The sequence below is a fragment of the Equus przewalskii genome, chromosome 17 (assembly GCF_037783145.1).
Source record: "Equus przewalskii isolate Varuska chromosome 17, EquPr2, whole genome shotgun sequence".
NCBI classification, from domain to species: Eukaryota; Metazoa; Chordata; class Mammalia; order Perissodactyla; family Equidae; genus Equus; species Equus przewalskii.
In genome coordinates this window covers 56706040-56727394 of record NC_091847.1, presented here as the reverse complement: position 1 = coordinate 56727394, position 21355 = coordinate 56706040, and the positions used below count along the sequence as shown (strand labels likewise).

The window sequence follows — 21355 nt, the reverse complement described above, 5'->3', positions numbered from 1 at the left end:
TGCATTTTTCAGTTCTAGGGCCCATAGAGGAAAAGACCCTAAATTTCATCCTTCTCTCTAAATGGTTCTTAAGTTAAATTTACTTATAATTATGTGGGTTACCTGTTGGCCAAAATTTATTGGTTTCTCTTAGAAAAATTTCTCATTATTCTGTGACAAACTGCCTTAGAATATTGAAAGTGGCTGTATTAATTACATAGGATGCAATAATTTTAGTTGAAAATTTTAACAGACATTTGAACAGTAAATGAGTTGGTTTATTTTAGCATATATGACATATTTGCAGGTATGAAAGGAATACAAAGGAATGAGCAGAAAGTCCTTACCTTGGCACTCTGTAAATTGACTACATGCAAACACACGCCATCACACAAACAACCTAAGCCAGCGCAAGCAAACACACACATCACCACACAAACCCACAAACACATACACAGTCAGCTGGGTCATTAATTTATGAAAAACGTCTACAAATAACTAAAAGTGGCATATTGATTTTTATTTTTTCAACTGTCTTTCCCCTGTATTTCTGTTGTAGTTTGCCATTAAAATAGACCAAGCCGAAGATTTCCTCCAGAACTCTCAGGAGTTTGAGAGTACCGAGTCCTTGAAATCGCTGCTTCACCTCCATGAACATCATACCAAAGGCAAGAAATACGTTTATTTCTCACATGAGCTTTTTTTTTTTTAAAGATTTTATTTTTTTCCTTTTTCTTCCCAAAGCCCCCCAGCACATAATTGTATATTCTTCATTGTGGGTCCTTCTAGTTGTGGCATGTGGGATGCTGCCTCAGCGTGGTTTGATGAGCAGTGCCATTGCCATGTCAGTACCCAGGGTTCAAACCAACGAAATACTGGGCCGCCTGCAGCAGAGCGCACAAACTTAACCACTCGGCCATGGGGCCAGCCCCTTCACATGAGCTTTTAAAGGCTTTAAGAGATGTTAATATGAGAATGCTCATGTATGACAGCATATTTTTAATTTATCTGTTTATCTGCTCCCCAACTTGTTCCAAAAAAGGTTAAATAAAGCTTTATTTTTGGTCATCTTCTGCAAGAAAGAGGTAATTATCAATGACTCTAAGGGGATGGTAAAGGAAGAGACTCTGGGAGATTCAGTTGTTTGGTCCGCTGGATTTTGTGTGTGTGTGTGAGGAAGAGTGTCCCTGAGCTAACTCAGTCTTTCCTGTGTAAATTTTTACGAGATCCTACCACATATACACATGCAATTTTAACTGATTATTGTTCTATAGTTCCTTTCACTAACAGGAATTATAAGCAGCATCTAAAGTATCAGCGTTAAAGCAATGGCCTACGCATTTCTGTACAGCAGCAGCAATCTAGCTGGATCCAAAGGGGAGGAACAGAATCCCATGAAATTCCTCTTAGGATAGTGGAAAGTGAATGGAGTCTAGGTCACTGAGACAGGTTCTGCCGTCTCAATTCAATCTTCATCCAACCAACATGATCACCACACAGCAATTTTACCTCTGGAAATCTGACAGTGACTGACGCTTTTGTTGAAGAGATTCAGTGCTGAGGCAGTCAAATGGAAGCATTTTCCAGAGGGATCGAGGAGCTGTGGAATTAGGGACTTTTCCATAAATATTTGGGGATGCAGCTGCGTTGTTGTTGTTGTCGGCTCCTTCAAGGTTACTAGGATCCGTGGCCCAGGGAGCCAGTTTACACAGGGCACACGTTGCTTTGTTCTGAGGCCTTAGGCGGCGGTACCCTGGCATCCAGCTGACCGTGGGACCAGTGTCCTACCTTTCAAGGGTACAGCCTTCAAGAGTCCACCAGGCCTCCTTTTAACCTGAAGAGACAGAGAAAAATGCTAGCTGAGACAGGAAACATAGTTTATATTTATATCTGTGATACGAAATATTCTTCCATCCTGATGGCATGTTGATCGTGACATTTCTGTGTCCCTCTGTGTGATACTGGAGGCACAGGGATTCCAGGGGACTCTGGTCAGGATATCTGAGTCTCAATTCGTATGTCCAATGGTGACTTCAAAGGCTTTGTTTTCCTAAAATGGGAATTGGTGAAATTTAGTAACCAGCTAATTCAGTGGGATCTGATTAAGATTAGCTGAGTTGAAATGAATATTCAAAGACAAAATTCTGATTTTCAGTTAAGGGCTTCATATCTGTCTTAGTCCGTTCAGGCCGCTGTAACAAAATACCACAGACTGGCTGGATTATAAACAGCAGAAATTTATTTCTCACAGTTCTGGAGGCTGGAAGTCTGAGATCAGGGTGCCAGCGTGGCCGGGTGAGGGTCCTCTTCCAGGCTGCAGACTTCTCGTTGTATCGTCACATGGCGGAAGGGGTTGGGGAGCTCTTCAAGGCCCCTTCTAAAAACACTAATCCCATTCGTGAAGGCTCCACACTCATGAACTAATCACCTCCCAAAGGCCCCGCCTCCTAATACCGTCACATTGGGCATTAGGATTTCAGCATATGAATTTTAGGGGGACGCAGACATTCAGACCATAGCAATAGCCATTGTCTTTAAATTTAAGGGGATAAAATAGATCTATAAGTGCAGTTAGCAATTCTAATTAGGTTCTGAGATATTAATCAGTGAGTAGCACAAAATGTGAATGTGTTCATAATGTAACTGGAAAAACTCTAATTAAACTTATCCCTAATGTTCACTTTATTTCAATTAGCTTCACCTGTGCTTTTTCCTTATTCAGCAATGCTAAGGGTATGTTGCATGCAAGAAACTTATTCTGTAACGTTGTGGAGATCAGAACCAGGATGAATGGGTTGAAGTTTCTGGCCTCTGGAATGTTACAGGATAAGTTTGTTCCCTCCTCCACACGACAATCCTTGAAATAGTTGGATAATGTCCTCTCCAGTATTCTCTCCTTTGGGTGAAACTTGACTAGTTAGTTAAAATCCTTTTTTTTCCAGACTGCTTACCAGCCTGGGTGCCTTCGCTTCAACAATACATAGTTAAACAATATTTTCTGAACCCATACCAGGTGAGAAACCCAGAGTCTTGTCTCAGGGGAGTATATGGCCCTTGTCCTCCGGAAGCTTATAATTTGATTGGGCATGTACACATTTATTGGTGAATTCCCTCTGTGCTCCTCTGGGTCACTGTGTTACACCACCCGGCACCCTGTGTAGTAATAATTTATTTCCTTATTTGTCTCTATCACCAGGTTGTGAGACTCTGGAGGACAGGCATTAGCACATCTCTGAATCTCCAGGACTTAGAATAGCGTCCACCCCACAGGATAGTTATTGAGTGTTATTTGTATTTAATTCTGATGTAAGACAGGATAGAATGATGCAAACTTGAGAAATAAACAAGGTACTACAGGGACATTAAGGAAGAAAAAATTGATTCTAAGCTCTGAAGGATCACAATCGCAGCTTCCAGTTTTCCAATGGCCTTCTTAAAACGAACACAATACCGAAGTTTCCTCAAAGGAACAATCATATTTTACTTCCTTTTTCTTGGATGTTATATATATTTTAAGTGTAGCTGAAATATAGGTTCGTTGGAGTCCATTATATTATGCTCTCGACTTTTGTGTTTATTTGAAAATGCTCACTGAATGAGTTTAAGAAACACCATCCCATTGAGGAAATTTGGAATATTTAAAAACATGTTAAGAAGAAATATCACCCATGATCTCAATGCCAAGGCTGTCACTGATACTTTTTAGAAAATACTCACTTAGAAAGATTGTGTAGCAAGCTATGTATTCACTTAACTGTGTCCGCCTTCATTCATCCACTTTGAATTTGTTATTTATACTTAATAATTATGGCAAGCTATGTAGGTATTAGCTTAAAATGTACTTTAATATTATTTTTTAGATATAATGACAATTAACCAAAACAATTAATAAAAATGTATTAAATATCTACTATAAGAAAGGTGTTATGTCAGTAAGTAGGGCTTTGTATATGCAGAAAAATACAGCCTTTAAAATAAATGCACTGTAGAGATTTTGTAATTCTTGAAGGTCATGATATGTTTAGACAGTTACTCTTGAGGAAAAATAACATCGCATTGTATGATCAACTGATAGAACAAATAGCTGGGAAAACAATAACGGTAAAAAAGTAAGACGTGAGAAGCTGACAGAGGAAGCACCGAAGGAACCGACAGAAGGAACTAAAGGAACAATTCCTCCCCTTTAACAGCCATTGTAGCAGGTAACAGGCCGAAGGTAGTCTGGGTACCTCTTCCAGGGTAACTTTGGGTCAGGAGGCTGCATGCCTGCTGGTACTGTGGTAGTGGTTAAACTAGTTTGGCAGAAGTTGAAATAGAAAACCAGAAAAAGATTTCAAATTTTGGCTAATTATATGTCTTTTGTGGGGACCAGAACAGGTTGGCCTGGTCCACTGTCAGTCTGCAATACCCTGAGCAGCTAAAGTTGTGCTTCCCTCTCTCATTTGAAAAATCTAGTGTGTAAGAGCGAGTTATGGAAAGGAAGGAAAAACATACTCTGTGGAAAGCCTGCCACCTGCCCATACTTCCTGTGTGTGTGTGTATGTGTATGTGTGTGTGTGTGTAACTGTTCACAATATCATAACAAGCTCTTCAATGCAACGGAAATATACACACATCTATATGGAGACTCAGTCATACTGAATATTATATTAAGGCTATACAAATTACAACTCTTTGGTTTGATAGGCAAGGCCCTCTATAACCTGTTTTCACCTCATTTTCAAGTTCTTTCTTTCATTTCCACGTAAGACCTTGTTCTAGACAGTCAGATTTTTTTTCTTTTACCCTTTCCCCTCTCATTTTATTCATGTTTATTTCTATTTCTTTGTTTAAGAGAGGTACTCTAGTTTTAATGTTCTCCCTGACTTTTCTTATCCTATTTGAATTATCCCATCCTCTGTCCTGGTTCCAGCCTGTGGTTGTTTTTATTGTTTGTTTCTTTGCGTTGTTGACTCGCAGTCGAATTGCCCAGTGCAGGTAATCACACCTTCGTCACCGGCCAATAGCACCACTTAATACTTTTTGGACAGATCTAAGTCATGTGACATAAACTACTTCAAATTCTTTCCTTTTCATTTCAAAATAGCTCTTTATGGTATCTTCTCTTATCTCATTCTCTCTTCTAGCTCTCACAAAAAGGTGTCAGACAAAAGAGACAACTGGCCCAACTACTGTAGCCTAATCGTTGCTGTGTAGATAACTGTCACATGTTAGGATGCTGAAGGACAGAGCCACAGCATAGTGGGAAGAACTGAGCTGCCAGTCAGGATACTTGGCTTTTAGCACTGGTTTGTCCATTTCTAGCAGTGTGATGCTTGGTAAGGTGCTTAGTTCCTGGATATTCTTCACAGTTCTCCCCATCCTGAAAAAAAAAAAAAAGGCAGTATATTCAACCCTACTGATATTCTATCCTTTCTTTTTTTCTCCTAACAACAAATGTCCCAAAGATTGTCCTGTATTGTTGACTTCTCTTCATCACTACCTTCCCACTTCTCAACCTGGTAACTTGGCTGCTGTTTGCATCACTTACCCATCACAAAACCCCAAGTCTTCTCAATGTCTCTTTTTTACATCTCTGGAAGACTGCTGATCCCTAGCATTTATAGCTCTCCTAATTCTGCTTCTTCTTTTAATACGTTATATCTCATTCAAGCATTCTACAAAAATTATTGAACATCTCCCCTTTGCCAGTCATTATGCTAAGTGCTTGGGAGACAGTCATGGTCTCTGTCTTCATATTGCGTTGAAGCCTAGCAGCAAAGACAGATGTTATGCAACTAGCCCGACACATAAATGTCAAACTATAGCCGTGATAAGAGCTGTAATGAGAGGAACACTGTGCTATGAGAACACTTGATAGGAGGATTTAATCCAGTCTGGTTTGTCCTTTGAGGAACTGAAAATTGACTAAGACCTGAAAATGAGTAGAATAAAGGTAAAGAAGGAGGAGGTTGAGGAGAATGCTGCCCCTGGCAGAGGACACAGTGAAAAGTTCTGGGACAGGAGGGAGTATGGCATATGTGACATATTTAAAGAAGATAGGGATGAAGAGTAGAGAGATTGAAACAATCTGAAAAGGAAGATAAAGACCAGACCACGCCAGATCTGGTCAACCACGTTAGGCGGTCTGTCCTTAGTTCGAAGGCAATGGGAAGCTACTGTTTCACTTGTGCCTGTGTGCACACATGCACTGGCATGTGTGTGACAAGGTGTGTTCAGAAAAAGATCTCTTTGGCAAATATATGGAGAATAGATGAATGGATTGGAGAGAGGATGCAATTAAGACATGACTGCACAAATCCAGTCAGCAGATGATGCTTTCTGTGGTGGGGATGGAAAGAAGTAGATAGATGAGTGAGATAGAGGGTGAAATTAACCAGGTCTTGATAATGGTGGGTTGAGGGAGAGGGCTGTGTCATGGATGACTCCTGGGTGTCTGGCTTGTGGAGCACAGACAGTTCCCCAACTGCTCCTCCAACTGATCCCCAAATGTGGATTCTTCTCTAACTCCTCCTATACTTTCTCCCTTGCCGATTTTTAAATTTTCAGGCTTAAACTCCCATTTCTACAAGATGTTACCCAAACCTACAATGCTATGCACTCCAGAGAGTGCAAATTGGTAGCCCATTTGGCAGAGAGACATGTTTTGTTGATCCTTCAGTATTTTTAATAAAAAAAATGCAAATTACAAAACATTTAAGAATCAGAAGCTTTCACATAAAAATCTATATTTATAATTCTTTAATAAATTGGAAGCTCCATCAACACTGAACTCATATTCCCTCCTGTCAACAGATGGTCAGAACTAGGTAACAGCTGACCCTGTTAGACTGAGCCTGCGTTCTCCACTTTGCTATAGTCCCTGGCACTGGGTACCTGGCCACCACATTCACTGAGTTTTTGTTTGGCCACTACAGGCAATATCCTTTAAACCTCAGATTTGGTCCAATCATCTCAGAATATAGAACACTCCAAGGAGAGTAGGCACCTTAGCTAGCATCACACCACTAAAAACCGGCTGAACCGGTGCCCAGATCCCATGGTCTCTCCGCTCCCTATACTGAGTCACACTATCACCAAACTTCAGCATCTCATCACGTGGCAGTCATCACTGTAGCAATTGTTAGGCCGAGGTATTTGACTAGTTATATTTTAGGCGTTTCATGCTTATACATTTTAATTCCTTATTATTAATATGAAGGTTCCATGTGTTTTAAATTATATGAAGTCCAAATATTACTGTAAAAGGTTGCTCATATCACTATTCTTTCTTCTTTCAAATTTTCTTCCAGAACTCTTAGAACGATCTCTAGCCCTTTTAAACAAAAGCCAACAACTCACTGACTTCATAGAAAAATTCAAGTGTGATGGCCCTAATGTAAATCCCGAGTTGATTCAGGGAGCTCATAACAGCTGCCTGAAGATCGACAGTCTTCTTGAACTTCTACAAGACAGGAGACGACAACTCGACAAGTACCTGAAGCAGCAGCGGCAGGAACTGGGTCAGGTTCTGCAGATATGTCAGTGGGACCAACAAGAAAATCAGGTACCGCCAAGGGGCCCTGTTGATGTCCTGACCTCGGCTAGTGAAGTTTGTTTGTTATGTGGATTAACTGTTTCCTGGAACAGTTTCTCGGTCATCACTGTCAAATTGTTTGGTCTCTGGTCCAAACTACCATATTGTTTTCCAAGAAAGCAGCATAAAAACAAAGACTTTTATTTCCTATGATTATAATATTGATTTTATAAATGGGAGAATACCCATGAGCCACTTTGAAAATGACTGTGTTCTATTGTTGGATTCTCTTTCTCACTTCCTTCCAGGTCACTACTTTTAGAAACATTTCTTTGAAATTCTGAAATGTTAATTGCAATTTACTTGAAAATTGAAGAGGCATGATGGTGCTAAATTGTACTAGATTGGTGCTGATGTCAGGGAAAAATTCTGTTAGCTCAAGTAGAGGCAGTGTTCTTACAGGAGTGGTCTCGTGCCAATGAAGAAATATGACCTTAGCGTTTGTCTGGATGCTCCATGGTTAGAGAGCTTTGGGTGGGAGGTTGATGAGTTTGCAGGCTTGTTAGAGCTCATTACCCAGACAGAAGGCACAGCTCTGATCAGTTGTCAATGTACTTGCCGTGCATTCCTTCTGTCCCAATCACTCGAGGGTGAAAGTAAATAGAACTCTCTTTACAAACCTCTAACTCACATAGGTGGGATATTTATTGGATTTTTCTAACTGCCCCAATCCTATGCTTAAATCTGTATAGATTAAGTGGAAGGAATTTTCAGGGAGAAACAATGTGGAAGGAGGTCTCCCCGTCTGGTTGTGTAGGAAAGGAGTCTCTTCACATGTGTTATATGATTGCTCTGATCCAAATTGGAGAGGCAGACATACAACTTGGAGCAAATATAAGTCCAGGAGAAATTGGTTCTTATTTCAAGCTGGAAAAATGAGGGCCTAACTGATGGTCAACCTTTCAACTAATACTTATTGATTACCTACTATGTACCAGGTCCTATCATAAGTACTGGGGATACACAACACACACGACAGAGTCCTTGTCTCTAGGAATTTCCCTTCTAATGTAGTTTCTCAGCCTCAGCACTACTGACATTTGGTGCTAGGTAATTCCTTTTGGAGGCTGTCCTATGCACTCTAGGATGTTGAGCGGCATCCCTGACTTCTACCCACTAGATGCCAGTAGAACATACTCCAGTTATGACAACAAAAATATCTCCAGACATTGCCAGATGTCCCCTGTGGGGCAAAATTACCTCTAGATGAAAATCTCTGCTCCAGCATGATGAGAAAGACACATAATAAACAAATGAGCAATGAAAAGTGCTATAAAGAAAATCAAATAGGGCAATGAATTTTGACTTGTGTTGATCTACTTTAAATTGGAGAAGGAATTAAAGAAGGCCTCTCTGAGGAGATGGCATAGAGCAGAGACTCAAATGCAGATGCCTCCAGTCATATATTCTGCTTACATTATTTTGCTTCCCCTTTCAAGTCGCTATACACTTTCCAGGCCACCTCCACTTTCAGCCCTTTGCCTTGGCTACTGCCAACTGCTGTCCCGCTTCTGCTGTGCTTTGCCTGCCAACACCTCCCTCTTCCCAGCTTAGCTGTTCCCCCACCTCCCTTCACATGCTCATTACCCAGAATGCTATTGTCCAATGCAGTAATCTTTTACTGAGGATTCTGGCATAACAAAGGAGAATTTGTGCTCAGGACAAGAAACAACTTAAAATTGTTTATCAGAGAACTGTTTTCAAAGTGCCTTGTCCTCCCTGCCATAAGTGGGTCCGTTATAGCACTCTCTCTCTGTCCCTCTGTCTCTTTCTCTCTACCCTAATCCTGACCTGACACTGTGTTCCCAGAGCTGCTGTCCCCTTAAAAACACCTTCTTCTTCTCTCTTTTCATTGAGTTCACAAGCCCAAGGTCCCACCTCTAGTGCTTCCAAGCACACACTAAAAATTCCTCTTCCTTTATCATGCAGAGCAGTTTATCCCTTTTATGCCACAACCTCTCTAATCCAGAGACCTTCTCTCTGCAAAGAAAAGGCTCCTCAAAGAAGCTTCTCAAACACAGAACAATTTCCCCCAAAATGAAAAAGCATTTACAGTGTTTTATTTATTTATTTTTAAGATAGCAATTTTGCCTCTCTGTTCCATGACTATGGCAATAATCATCCACTTGAATCTTCTGCAGCAAAAAAATAAAATATTATGGGGCAGGCCCAGTGGCGCAGTGGTTAAGTGCACATGTTCCACTTTGGCAGCCCGAATCCGTAGTTTACATTAGGGTTCACTCTTGGTGTAGTACATTCTACGGGTTTGAACAAATGTAATGACATGGATCCACCATTGCAGTATACAGAATAATTTCACCACCCTAAGAATCGTCTGTGCTCCACCTAGTCATGCCTCTCTCCCCCTTAATCCTTGGCAATTGCTGATCTTTTTACCGTCTCCATAGTTTTGCCTTTTCTGGAATGTCGCAGAGTTAACATCGTACAGTAGGTAGCTTTTTCAGATTAGCTGCTTTTGCTTAGTAATATGCATTTAGGATTCCTCCATGTTTTTTCATGGTTTGATAACTTATTTCTTTTTAGTGCTGAATAGTATTCCATTGTCTGAATGTCCCACAGTTTACCTATTCACCTGCTGAAGGACATCTTGGTTGCTTCTAAGTTTTGGCAATTATGGATAAAGCTGCTGTATGCATCCATGTGCAGATTTTTGTGTGGATATAAGCTTTTTAATTCATTTGGAGAAATACCAAAGAACCAAATTGCTGGATCATATATGGTAAGAGTATGTTTATAAGAAATTGCCAAGTAGCCTTCCAAAGTGGCTGTTTCACTTTGCACTCCCATCAGCAATGAGAGAGTTTCTGCAGCTCCACATCCTTGCCAGTGTTGGTTGTTATCAATGTCTTGAACTATGGCCATTCTGATAGGTGTGTAGTTGTATCTCATTGTTGTTTTAATGAGCTTTGTCTTTAAATTGGGACTAATAACAATTCATGGAGTTGTTCTAAGGATTAAATGAAATAACGTGTAAAACATGTAGCACAATGCCTATCATTTGAAGAGGCACGTAGTAGGTTCCTTGTCCTCCCACTCCTTGGTTAAACCTTACAACTCATGAATTCTTTCTCATCCAGCCCCTATTCTTTCCCCTGGAATTAGCATTACTGTTGTCATGCGTGTTGAGGTCTCTTAATACTGTTGTCGGAGGCTGCTATAGGTACAGTAAGGCTCTAAGTGCACATTCGTGGGTAAGAGAACCAGGCTTTCATTTAGACTCCACTCCTAACAGTCTTGAACCAAAATCAATTTAATAATAATGATAAGGATAAATATTATTTTTAATAAAATCAGTCAATAAGTAAGATAATCATTTCCTTAAATATAAAACTTAGGATCAATCTTAAAATACCCCATGTTGCATTTCTCTTGCAACCTGTGACAGCAGCTGGAGTAATTAATAAAGGTAACTGTCATTTCTATGTACTTATAAGAGCGCAGATCCTGGGGCCAGACTGTTGGCTGGGTTCAAATCCTGGGTCTACCACTTACCAGAGAGTAATTGGGCAATTATTTAACCTCACTGAGGCTCAGTTTTCTGTAAAATGTAGATATAATAATACCTTCCTCAGAGTGTTATCATATGTCAAGTGCTTAGAACAGTACTAGGCACATAGTAACTGCTACATTAGTATTAATACTTTTTATCATCATGTCCGAAAAGGACAGTGAAGACCCAACACATTATGTACTCCCCCTCTCACCCCCCTCCACAGCCATGCTCAGGTGAAGACTGGTCTTGCATTAAAGGTTAATTTCATTATTTATTTTGAATTTACAAGGTATGATCAAATAAAATTCACTTTGGTGATCTTAGCTATACTTGTTCAATGGGCACTCAATTAATAGCTTAAAACAAAAAGATAGTTGTATTTTTTTTCTGCTTGTGAGTTACTAAAGCTCATTTGTTAAAAATGTAGGTGACGTCATTATCCATCCAGATAATTATTAGCATTTGACATGCTGCCACCTTCTAGACCGTTATCCAAGCAAGAGCATAGTCACAGGCCCAAACACATTTATTAAAGAAACAACTAAACAAGCAAACAAAAGCTAATGGGATTAACCTGTGCATACTATCTTATCACCTGATAATTATTAAATTGAACAAATCATAGACATAATCTTGTGTCAAAAGTACAATAAATACTTTTCATGTGGCATTTCACTATTTGAATGTAGCACAATTTAAACAATATCTTATTGATGAGAAAGTAGAGTCTCTTCAATTTCTCAATACTGTAAAAACAATAATTAATGCTTACCGAGTTGGTAATTATGTGAACAAGGCAATATTTAAAAATCCAAGTAGGTACAAGCATAATTATCTCACTTAAGTTTTTAAGTTTTTCTGAATGTTTTATTTTAAAGTTTTGTTGATCATGCACTGGTGAAGAATGGCAACAGGGACACCAAATTGGGTGTGACTCTGTTAGTAATTTGGGTTTTATGATTATCATGTACCTGGATGATCTACTGATAATCGTAGGACATTATGGAACCGTGGGTTGATACAGCGGCTCATGCTTCATTGAAGTGCAAAAATTTTTTGTCAGTTCTGTACTAATTTTAAGGGAACATAGGAGCCGTCAAACCTCACATTAATAAAGTAGCAGCTTTATCAATCATTTTTAACCACTTAAGCAAAAGGAAAATTAAGTGGTAAATTAAAGCAAAAATTACTGACGAATAATAATGTGGGTGTCTGAATTTCCGATGCGTCTTCTCTCCTAAGGGCCATTTAAAAGATGCATTTGGTGCTTCTCTGTTTCTAAGTGCTTCTGGCCTAATGCTTGTGAACTATAATAGTTGAGCTAATTATCCTTTGGAAAAGAAATGAAGTGAGCAGAATGATGACGATTTAAGATTTACATCAATCGCGGGAAAAGAAGCAAATGAAAACCATCATACTTTTCTATCTCTATTGGGATGGCATAGTCTGATAACCATAATCATAGCAGGTTCTTTCTGTATCATTGTTTTTCAGATGTAAAAATGTGCACTTGTTTTACATGTAAAGATGAGCAGCTGACCTTTCTTTCCAACTCCAGCAGCATCTTATTTTGCAGATAATCTGCTTCATTAATGAAAATCAGAAGCAGCTTGGAGTATTTTGTGCATAATTAATTATCTTGACAAGAGGATTTATGAATGTAATTTTTCTCAATTGCTCCAATCAGGCATAAGTGAGACAAACAAATAAATTAAAACTAAGTTCTTCATGGTCTCTTTGTGTAAGACAGTGTCAAGGACATTGAGGAGTATTAAGTTAGACGAGGGCAGATAATCTCTTTTCACTGCGCAGATCACATATAGCTATAAAATACTCATCTTTGTGGGGGGAAAATGGGTAATAGAATTCACATTTGGAAGGCTTTATAATTTGAGTACCATGTATATCATAATCATGTAACCACATGGAATCATATTCCTTGTCAACAGACAATTAAAAAGATATCAGAGATGACAGATGTAAGCACAGCCTCAGGGCACTCGTCTTGTACCTGGTGGGCAGCTATAAAGCTCTGTGTGTGTGGGTGTGTGTGAATGCACACATGAATGTTTCTTCTCCTTTATATGATGCTCCCTTCTAACTAAACTTAGAGCTTGAATGGTCAGCTTAAATTAATATAACAAAAAAATGCTTAGTTTAGTGGCTAACACATAGTAAGGACTTTAAAAAAATCTTTCTTTGAATGTAGCTTTCTAACACCAGCTAGAATAAGACCAAAATAAGAGTTGAATTATCTTGGTGATAGTGGTATCGAATCATTCAGCCTAGGAACAACATACGTGACTTTCCAATCATGCATACATTAAAATTTATCACAGAATTTCGTTTCAGCACACACACTGTCTCTAGAATTCACTTTAAGGCATGCCAGCAGTAAATGCAAAGTATCTTAAATGTTTGTGGGAGAAGCATGTGATTTTGAAAGCAGTATAAACCCCTCATAAATAGAATGCATGCTAACCGCCATCGTTTTCAATGACACTGCATGTCAAATGTTGTAATAGAGGGACTCTGGTACGGATGGCATGGATATCAATCCCAGCTTTTACATGTACTAGCTATGTGATTTTGGGCAAGTTACTTGGCTTCTGTGCCTCAGTTTTCTGTTCCGTAAAATGAGAATAATAATAGTGTTTATCCATAGATTTGTTGTAAAAATAAACCTCATCTATATATAACTGCTTAGAGCACAGTTTGGCACATGGTAAGTCCTCGGTAAATGTTCAGATCTTCACTGTATTACCACATACATTAGTGGTCACTTTCTGAGCTTTACTGGATCATCACCTGCACAGAAAATCCTCTGTATTGGCCACATCCCACACCGATTCTCTAAATCAATAGGTAATCTTAGCTTTCTAAATGTTATGATGTGGAGGGGAAATAAATACCATTTCATGGCTTGGTATCCAGTGTAGTTTATTCAAAAGGCCAATTTTATCTCTAAGATAAAGTTAAAGATCAATTTTTTCCATCCTTTAGCTATTTCTTTACCTCTTTTACATTTATTGTAATTGATTACATTTCCATTAGGCTTAGTTTGTCACGTCTATATACTGTTCAATTGGACTGATGGCTCAACAACACTGTAATTAGGTGTAATTATTTAAACCCCCAAATTAGTTGATAAGGTGGTTGGGAGACACACACTGTGACTAAATTACATTCTCAGCAGCAGTAGGACTGACGACAAAGCTGTTCGATATGTTTGCTCCCTGGGAAAGGCTCTGCATTGCTCTCTGACCCTTGCTCCCTTCCATTGTATGACAAAGTTACTTTTGCTACTTGAGCTGTCTGCTGAGCCTGTGTGTCTCCTCCTACTACATGGAGCTCTTTTCCTTCCCTGACCCTGGTGCTGGAGATTGTTGGCTCTCCTTTTCTCCTCAATACCGCTACCACCCCAAACTGCCAAGGGAGTGGGACCCATTCTCTCCTCACCCTCGTTCTCATGGTCCCCAAAGACAAGCAAAGGGGCCCAGTTAATTTTAATGCTTTCTGTAGGGAGATTCATAAACAAACAAAATAAATGGCACACTTTGGAAGTATTAAAACATCTTTTAAAATTTAGCAGTTATTTTTCTTGTCAATATGATAGTTTTTGACTTTCATTTTTTCCAACCACCAGGGGTCTAGGCTAAAGCTTCAGTATGAAATCCATTAGGCTGCCTGATCCAGGAACTGGGATGGTAATGTGAAAGTGTCAAACTTTGGTCCCACTCCTAAGTAGCCCTGTAATGTCTGTCTGTCTGTCTGTCTGTCTCTCTCTCTCTCTCTCTCACACACACACACATACACTGTGAATATAATCGGCTGCAGATCACTTAGAGCAGAACCCTAAATTATATTGGGAAAACCTTGCCTTCGATATTTTGGCAGAGATGCACATTGCCAGAACACTGGCCAGAAACATCTGTTTCTTTTTTGAAAAAAAGAAAAAAAGACTTTTTTCTACTGCTGGGACTATTCCCCCCCCACAATGAGTCAGAGGTAATGCTAGAAATACAATTTAGGTCCAGAGATGTCCATCATACTGATTTCTTCTGTTGGACTGAACAGTTTTCCACCATTAAGTAGATGGAAGTAAAGAGCCTGCCTAAACACAAACAAGAGTTGAGCACAATCTCAGGAAGGGAAGAAGTCCTTAGTGCTATTTTTCTTGCAGTACAGATGTTGGAAGAGAAATGATCTGTTAACACAGTCAGAATAATTAAATACACAAAATTATGATTCCAGACAGGGAGATAGATTATCTGTGAGGCTGTTTATAAAGTAACAAATTTTGCCTCATGACAACAACATATTTTAGCTTTCCTACTGCCCATCAACAGAGAATACAGGAACCCAATAATTTGTTTGGGGATGCTAATACCTGCCAGTTGACTTCAATAGTTCATGGAGGGCTTCCAAATTCTACAAAAGAAAATTGTGAACATTGTCCTCCTGGAATCTCTGAGATGAAGTCCAAATGGTAACAAGCCAATAATTAGATCAGTCCCAGAATGTATCTAAAAGAAACCCGATCCATGTTTTTGGCAGTAATTCTTTCTTCCTCCCCTGCTCCCAAGTCCTTAGGTACAAACATGAGTGACACAGCTTTAGTGTCTCTTCTCCTAATGTACATTTTCACCTAATGAAGCACATATTCGAAGTCTGGTTATTGCCGAGTCAAGCACGGAGCACATTTGACCAGAATGCCTAAAGCAAAATAATGACAACTGGTTTCTCTACTGTAAAAAAGAAAAAGAAAGAAACTTTGGGAGCTAAAATGGTAGTTATAATACTAATATGCCTTCAAACTCAAAACAGACATTAGAACTGTCACCTGTGACCATCAACTATAGTTGAAAACACCTCTGTACATATATGTGCATTTTTGATAATTGGAAGAGAGACTGTCAAAAAGTCTAGCGTTAAAGAAGATAAATAACTGATGCCTTTTTCTCCCTTTATCGGTTTTTTGGTCTCTAATAGTAACTGGTTGTTTGGCAAGAACTGTTCTGCACATGGAAAAGAAAATGAAAGTAATTTGAAGAGATTTTCATCTTCCCTTAAGCATTTCTGTTCCGGTGGTTTGAATTACTTATTGCTGGCTTGCCTCCTCCAGTGTAGTTTTAAACAAAGATCAAAAAATAAGATCTGATCTTGGATTGCAGAACAAATTGCAGAAAAAGAGGCTGAAGGCTTATGGCAGTCTGATGCATCGCTTTGAGTGTCAGTAGAAGCTCAGCTTCTTGCCACCTGCATTGTTTATCCTACCACCAGAGAGCATTTCCATTGTCACGCTCCCCGTGTTTTAGTTGTCTTTGGTGTATATTATTTGGGAAATGGAATTTTCAGTTTGTGCCTGCTGGCACCTCTGCCTGCAGCCAGCCTCTTCCTCTGGGGCACTCCTGATGGCCTGATCGTTCTCTCTAGTGCAATATGTCCACTGAACCTCCCTGGTTGTACACAGGACCTACTTCCATGTTAGAATCAGGCTCTGTAACTATAGTGTTGCATTTTGGTTTTTACTTTAAGAATGTTTGTAAACATATCTTAATAAGAACCGTTTCTCTTTTCCAGGACCCTTTGGTTCTGCAGATGGTTATGATGATAAGAAAAAACACTAGACAGCAAAGCGTGAATTTTGGCTATGGCACTTCTGCCTCTACTTGTGGGACTTTCCTCTTATTGGTTGTGTGAAATAGACAAGTAGCTTAACCTGTTTAGGTCTCAGTTTCCTCACCTGTTGAAAAAGCAATTATCTCCATCACAGGAGGCACATAAAAATTGGATGAGATAACTTGTAACCTGCCTAGAGTAGTCCTTCACACATCTCTGTGAAGGTTGTGTTCCTTTCTCTTACTTTCTTTATTCTTATCTCCCAGCAGGGGGTTGAGGTAGGGATGGGCTATCCAACAAGAATAAACTAGTCCTTCCTCGCCCGAAGCTAATACTTTCAGTAGAGCTCCCTTCCGACTTTCCCCTCTTTCTGGCACATGCCTGCATCAACTCTCTTGCGTGCATCTTCAGTTCCCTGTGCCTGCAAAGAAATGCTTAAGGCTCATCTAATCAAATAAAGGAAAAAAAGAGGTGGGGAGAAGCCTCTTTGTTACCTCTGCTTTCCTTAAAGTTAGCGTCTGATCCCTCCTTTCCTTAGCTAATAAATTTCTTTGGAAGAGTCATCAGTTCTACTTCCTTACCACTGCCCTCCCCCACCCCCACTCAGGGGTCCATTAATGCTTACCAATTGATGTCTCATTCCACCATTCTTTTGATGCTGCTGTTTTAAATTGCTCTTAATTAAAACTCAGTCCTTAGATCTACATTTAACAAATAAGGATATTCTGAATTTCCTTGAATTGCAAAACCATCCAATAAAAATATAATGCAAGCCACATATGTGATTTTAAATTTTCCAGTAGCCACATTAAGAAAGTGAAAAAGAAACATTTAAAAAGTAAAAAACCAGGTAAAAAAGTGAAAAGCAATGATATAGTTTGTTTAGCCCAACATAACTAAAATAGTATCTCAACATTTAATCCATATTAACATTCTTAATGAGATATTTTCATTATTTTTTATACTAAGTCTGTGAAATCTGCTGTGTATTTTAGACTTAGAGCACATCTCACTGTGTGTTTGTCACATTCTGAGTTCTCAATAGCCGTGTGTGGTTAGTGGCTGCCGGATAGGACAGTGCAGGTCTACACCATTTGGCTGAGTTTTCCTGACCCCTCTTTAACTTCCAAGGCAGCTCTTGGTTTTCATTGAACATCCTTGATTGCTCCTTCTTTGCATCTTTGCTGATATCCCTTCCCTTTCTCTCTGTCTCCCTTCATTTCTGATAGGTGTTACCCCTTCACCCCAAAAAATATCTGCCCCACTTATTTTCTACCTTAATTCTACCTCCTCTGGGTACTGTGTACCTGGCATGTCATGTCAAAGCGGTGGGATGAATATGAACACATCACTGAGGTCAAGCTGAAAGCTAGGAACTGGGAAGAGAGGAAAAATGTTCTTATTTTCCACCTTAATCCATCATTGCCCAGAATCAATTTCCAGCACATACTCTGAATGCTTTTTATTCTTCCTTCCTTTCCACATCCCCCTAACCCTTGACTCATGCTATCATCCTTTTGCAGGGACCACGTTCTACAAAATGTCCTGATGCATCATTTACCGTACTTATCACTCAGGCTTTTGGACAGCAGCTGATACAATTTAAACGCTTATAAAAAAGTGCTCTTTGAATATCTGTGCAGCTGTCTGCAGTAGCTACCCGCAGGACACAATGACTGATTTACTGGATGGCAGAGCATTATGGTTGACATCTCTCAGTTATTTAGGATGTTTTGCTTTTACATCAGAAGGACTCTGGGAGCCTCTTCTGCGTGCATCCCACAGCACACACAGTAAATCTGATCTAAGAGGCTGCTCAGGTGTGTGAATGCCTCATGATGAGAAGTAACACTCCCACGATGAGCTACTTACTTCTGAGTTTTATGCCGACTTGTGTTCATGTTTCTTCCCAGGGTGTGTTTGGTAGTAAAAATGTGTGGATCTAGAGAATCAGCATGCTTCATCAGGCAGGTATGTGGTTAGGATATACAGAATACCACGATAGATCTTTAACTACATTCTCTTTTGGGAAAGAGTATCGCCACACAGGAATAGTATCCTTTGTGAGTTGAAATAGTATTTGCCAAATCTAGGGGATGAGATCAGCAGATACCTTTTAAAAATCAAAACAACTCACTCCTTCCTGGCTTTCATAACTGCTGGCAGGTGCTAGATGACAAGTCTTTGACTCACAAAATTAAATAGGATTATCTGAGGATCCAGGCTTCTCACCTGTTTTTAGAGATTAGTGAACACCTGTTTATACCCAATTTTTATTCACTCTGATTCTATATTAACTTCCCTATTAAAGCATTCTTGAGATTTCTGAGTTCCTCCTGCTTTAGCTAAGAATAGATAAAACTCACTCCCAGTACTTAATAAAATAAATGAACTCTGAAAGTTAGTTATATTCATGATCCATTTTTCTTTGATGAAACCCTTAAGTTATCCCTCTGGTTGTATTTTTATGTGGGTTCGCTGCATCTTTTGTGAGAAATTATTTTTATAAAAATTAAATAAATTAAAAAATTTTATAACTTGATAAAATACTGTCTATAACTTCTAATATGCACATTATACATATCATCTAGTTCTAATTGGGATACCAGAAAGACAGACTATCTTCAAATAATTGCAAATGCATAAACACAATGCTTTAGATACGGGGACTGTCTAGTGTGCGTACTATGTGCAGATAACCAAATATTCTGAAGAAAATGAGGCGTACTTCACATGAAAACTGCTACAGGGTCACCATTATTCTTTCCTTTGCACTGATAGTGGCTTAAAATGTTGGTTAACAAAGATTTCCAATTAGCCAAAAGCTGGAGAAACCCTCTTGCCCCATTTTTTTATTGCCTATTCCATGCTGGGAGTACTAAGGATTGGTATGGACCATTGGATCTCAGAATCAGCTTTGTGATATGAGCCCTGTAATGGTAATTAAATCTCCTATTCTGGGTAACCCCTAACTTGACTTTTGTATAGTTGTGTGTGTGTGTGTTGTGGTGTACATTTATTATGTGGCGCTTCAGGATTAACCTGGCTCTCTCCTTAGCTACCCGCTTCACACATTTCTCTGTTGTAGGAGTTCAGAGAAATTCTGAGGCTGCAGCAGGCAAGACAACCTAGGCTAGAGAAAGACGCAGTGCAATGATTGAGCAAGGCCCACCATTTTGAATGGGCTTCTGGGATTCATTTTCCAGGTTTGAATTAATTCTTCCTGATGACCAAGGCTGTAAGACTTAAGTTACCCAAGGATGGCAGCAGGGTACAGTGGAAAGAGCACGGACTTTGGAATAATGTAGGTTTTAGGACAAATCCCGATTCTACCACTTACTGTATGATCCTGACTAAGCTGCTACCCTCTCCTCATCTCTATAATGATGATATCATACTTGTTATGAAGTTGTCGAGACAAATAGAGATGATGCACAAAAAGCAATTAGCAAAGTCTGGCATGTGGGGGCCTCTTAGGAATCAGTAGTTGTGATGTGTTTGTGAGGATGGTGCTGTATAGGGTTTGAGAGTAAAAATCCAAGTCTCTTTCCTTTAATTGGGATAAAGAATCTACCTCCAGGGGCCACATGTCATTGGTCCCATGTCAACTTATATCATCATTTAAAAATGTACGGCTTCTCTCAAGTTCTTTACCGTTTGTTGTTTTAACACTGTATAAGCATGTATTGTAAAGCAAGCGTAAATGAATGTGAGTCAAACCCTTAGCCATTTATAATGTCAACAGAATTTTAATAACTTCTCTATTTTCCGAATATATATTTCCAGAAATTGCAGCAAATTAATTATTTTTGCACTGTCTTTTATCGTAGAAATATAATTCCATATATGCTGTTTTAATATCTTCATCTGGGTCTGTGTAACTATACTCAGATTTTTTATTCTTACCCAGGAAAGAAGATTTATTTTCCAAAAGAGTGCATGACTTATAGACTGCATGGGAATCTATTTTGGTTCTTCTTTGTTAGGAGATTTTGAATTATTTTCTTCATGCCGTGTAATCTACTGAACTGTATATCATTTTCATGCTTTTAGGGGATTATTTTGTCTTTTTCTCTTAAGCACATAGAGATTGAAATGAAGGAAAAACAGAAACCCAATCATATTAATTTAATACATGAGATGAGTTGATACAAAGAGAAATTGAAGGAATTTAAGTTTTGAAAGGTTAAGGAAAGATTTCTGAATTTTTACTCACTTATTCTAATCATTTGAAATTTGATCTTTCTTTGTTGCTTCCTACCTAGGTTACTTGTTGGTTTCAGAAAACCATAAGAGATTTACAGGAACAAAGTCTAGGTTCGTCACTTTCAGACAATGAGGAGCTAATCCGTAAGCACGAGGAACTGATAATAAAAGCAAAGGTAAGAGACATGTTAAACAATAATTGAAAAATGCATGGACTCCTCTTGAATATGCTTCTATATGTAATTTAGAGGAATACTAAAAACGCTCTTTGACTAATCCACTATTTACATAGAAAAGATTCTGATGGCATTGGCCAATACTACTGCCCACTGACGGGGCTTCTAGAATCATAATGAACAAAACAACAGCTTCTGGAGCTAAGTCATGAAGCTCAGTAAAACAAGAGGCCAACACTACTAGACCATGGTTGAAAGTAAGGAAGACAAACCAAATAAATA

General features: G+C 39.0%; 1 protein-coding gene across 12 annotated transcripts in view; it reads left to right on the top strand.

Annotated features, from left to right (window-relative positions):
- Positions 1–21355, top strand: part of CCDC141 (coiled-coil domain containing 141) — a 181578-nt gene that overhangs the window by 56543 nt on the left and 103680 nt on the right. For 10 of the 12 annotated variants that reach the window (XM_070580351.1, XM_070580350.1, XM_070580349.1 and 7 more), the window contains 3 exons: positions 539–647; positions 7272–7525; positions 20957–21073. In XM_070580351.1, the coding sequence (XP_070436452.1) occupies positions 539–647; positions 7272–7525; positions 20957–21073 (480 nt within the window). Of the gene's footprint in view, positions 1–538; positions 648–7271; positions 7526–10104; positions 10296–20956; positions 21074–21355 lie in introns of those variants that run through there. The other 2 variants (XM_070580355.1, XM_070580354.1) reach the window with 1 other exon arrangement.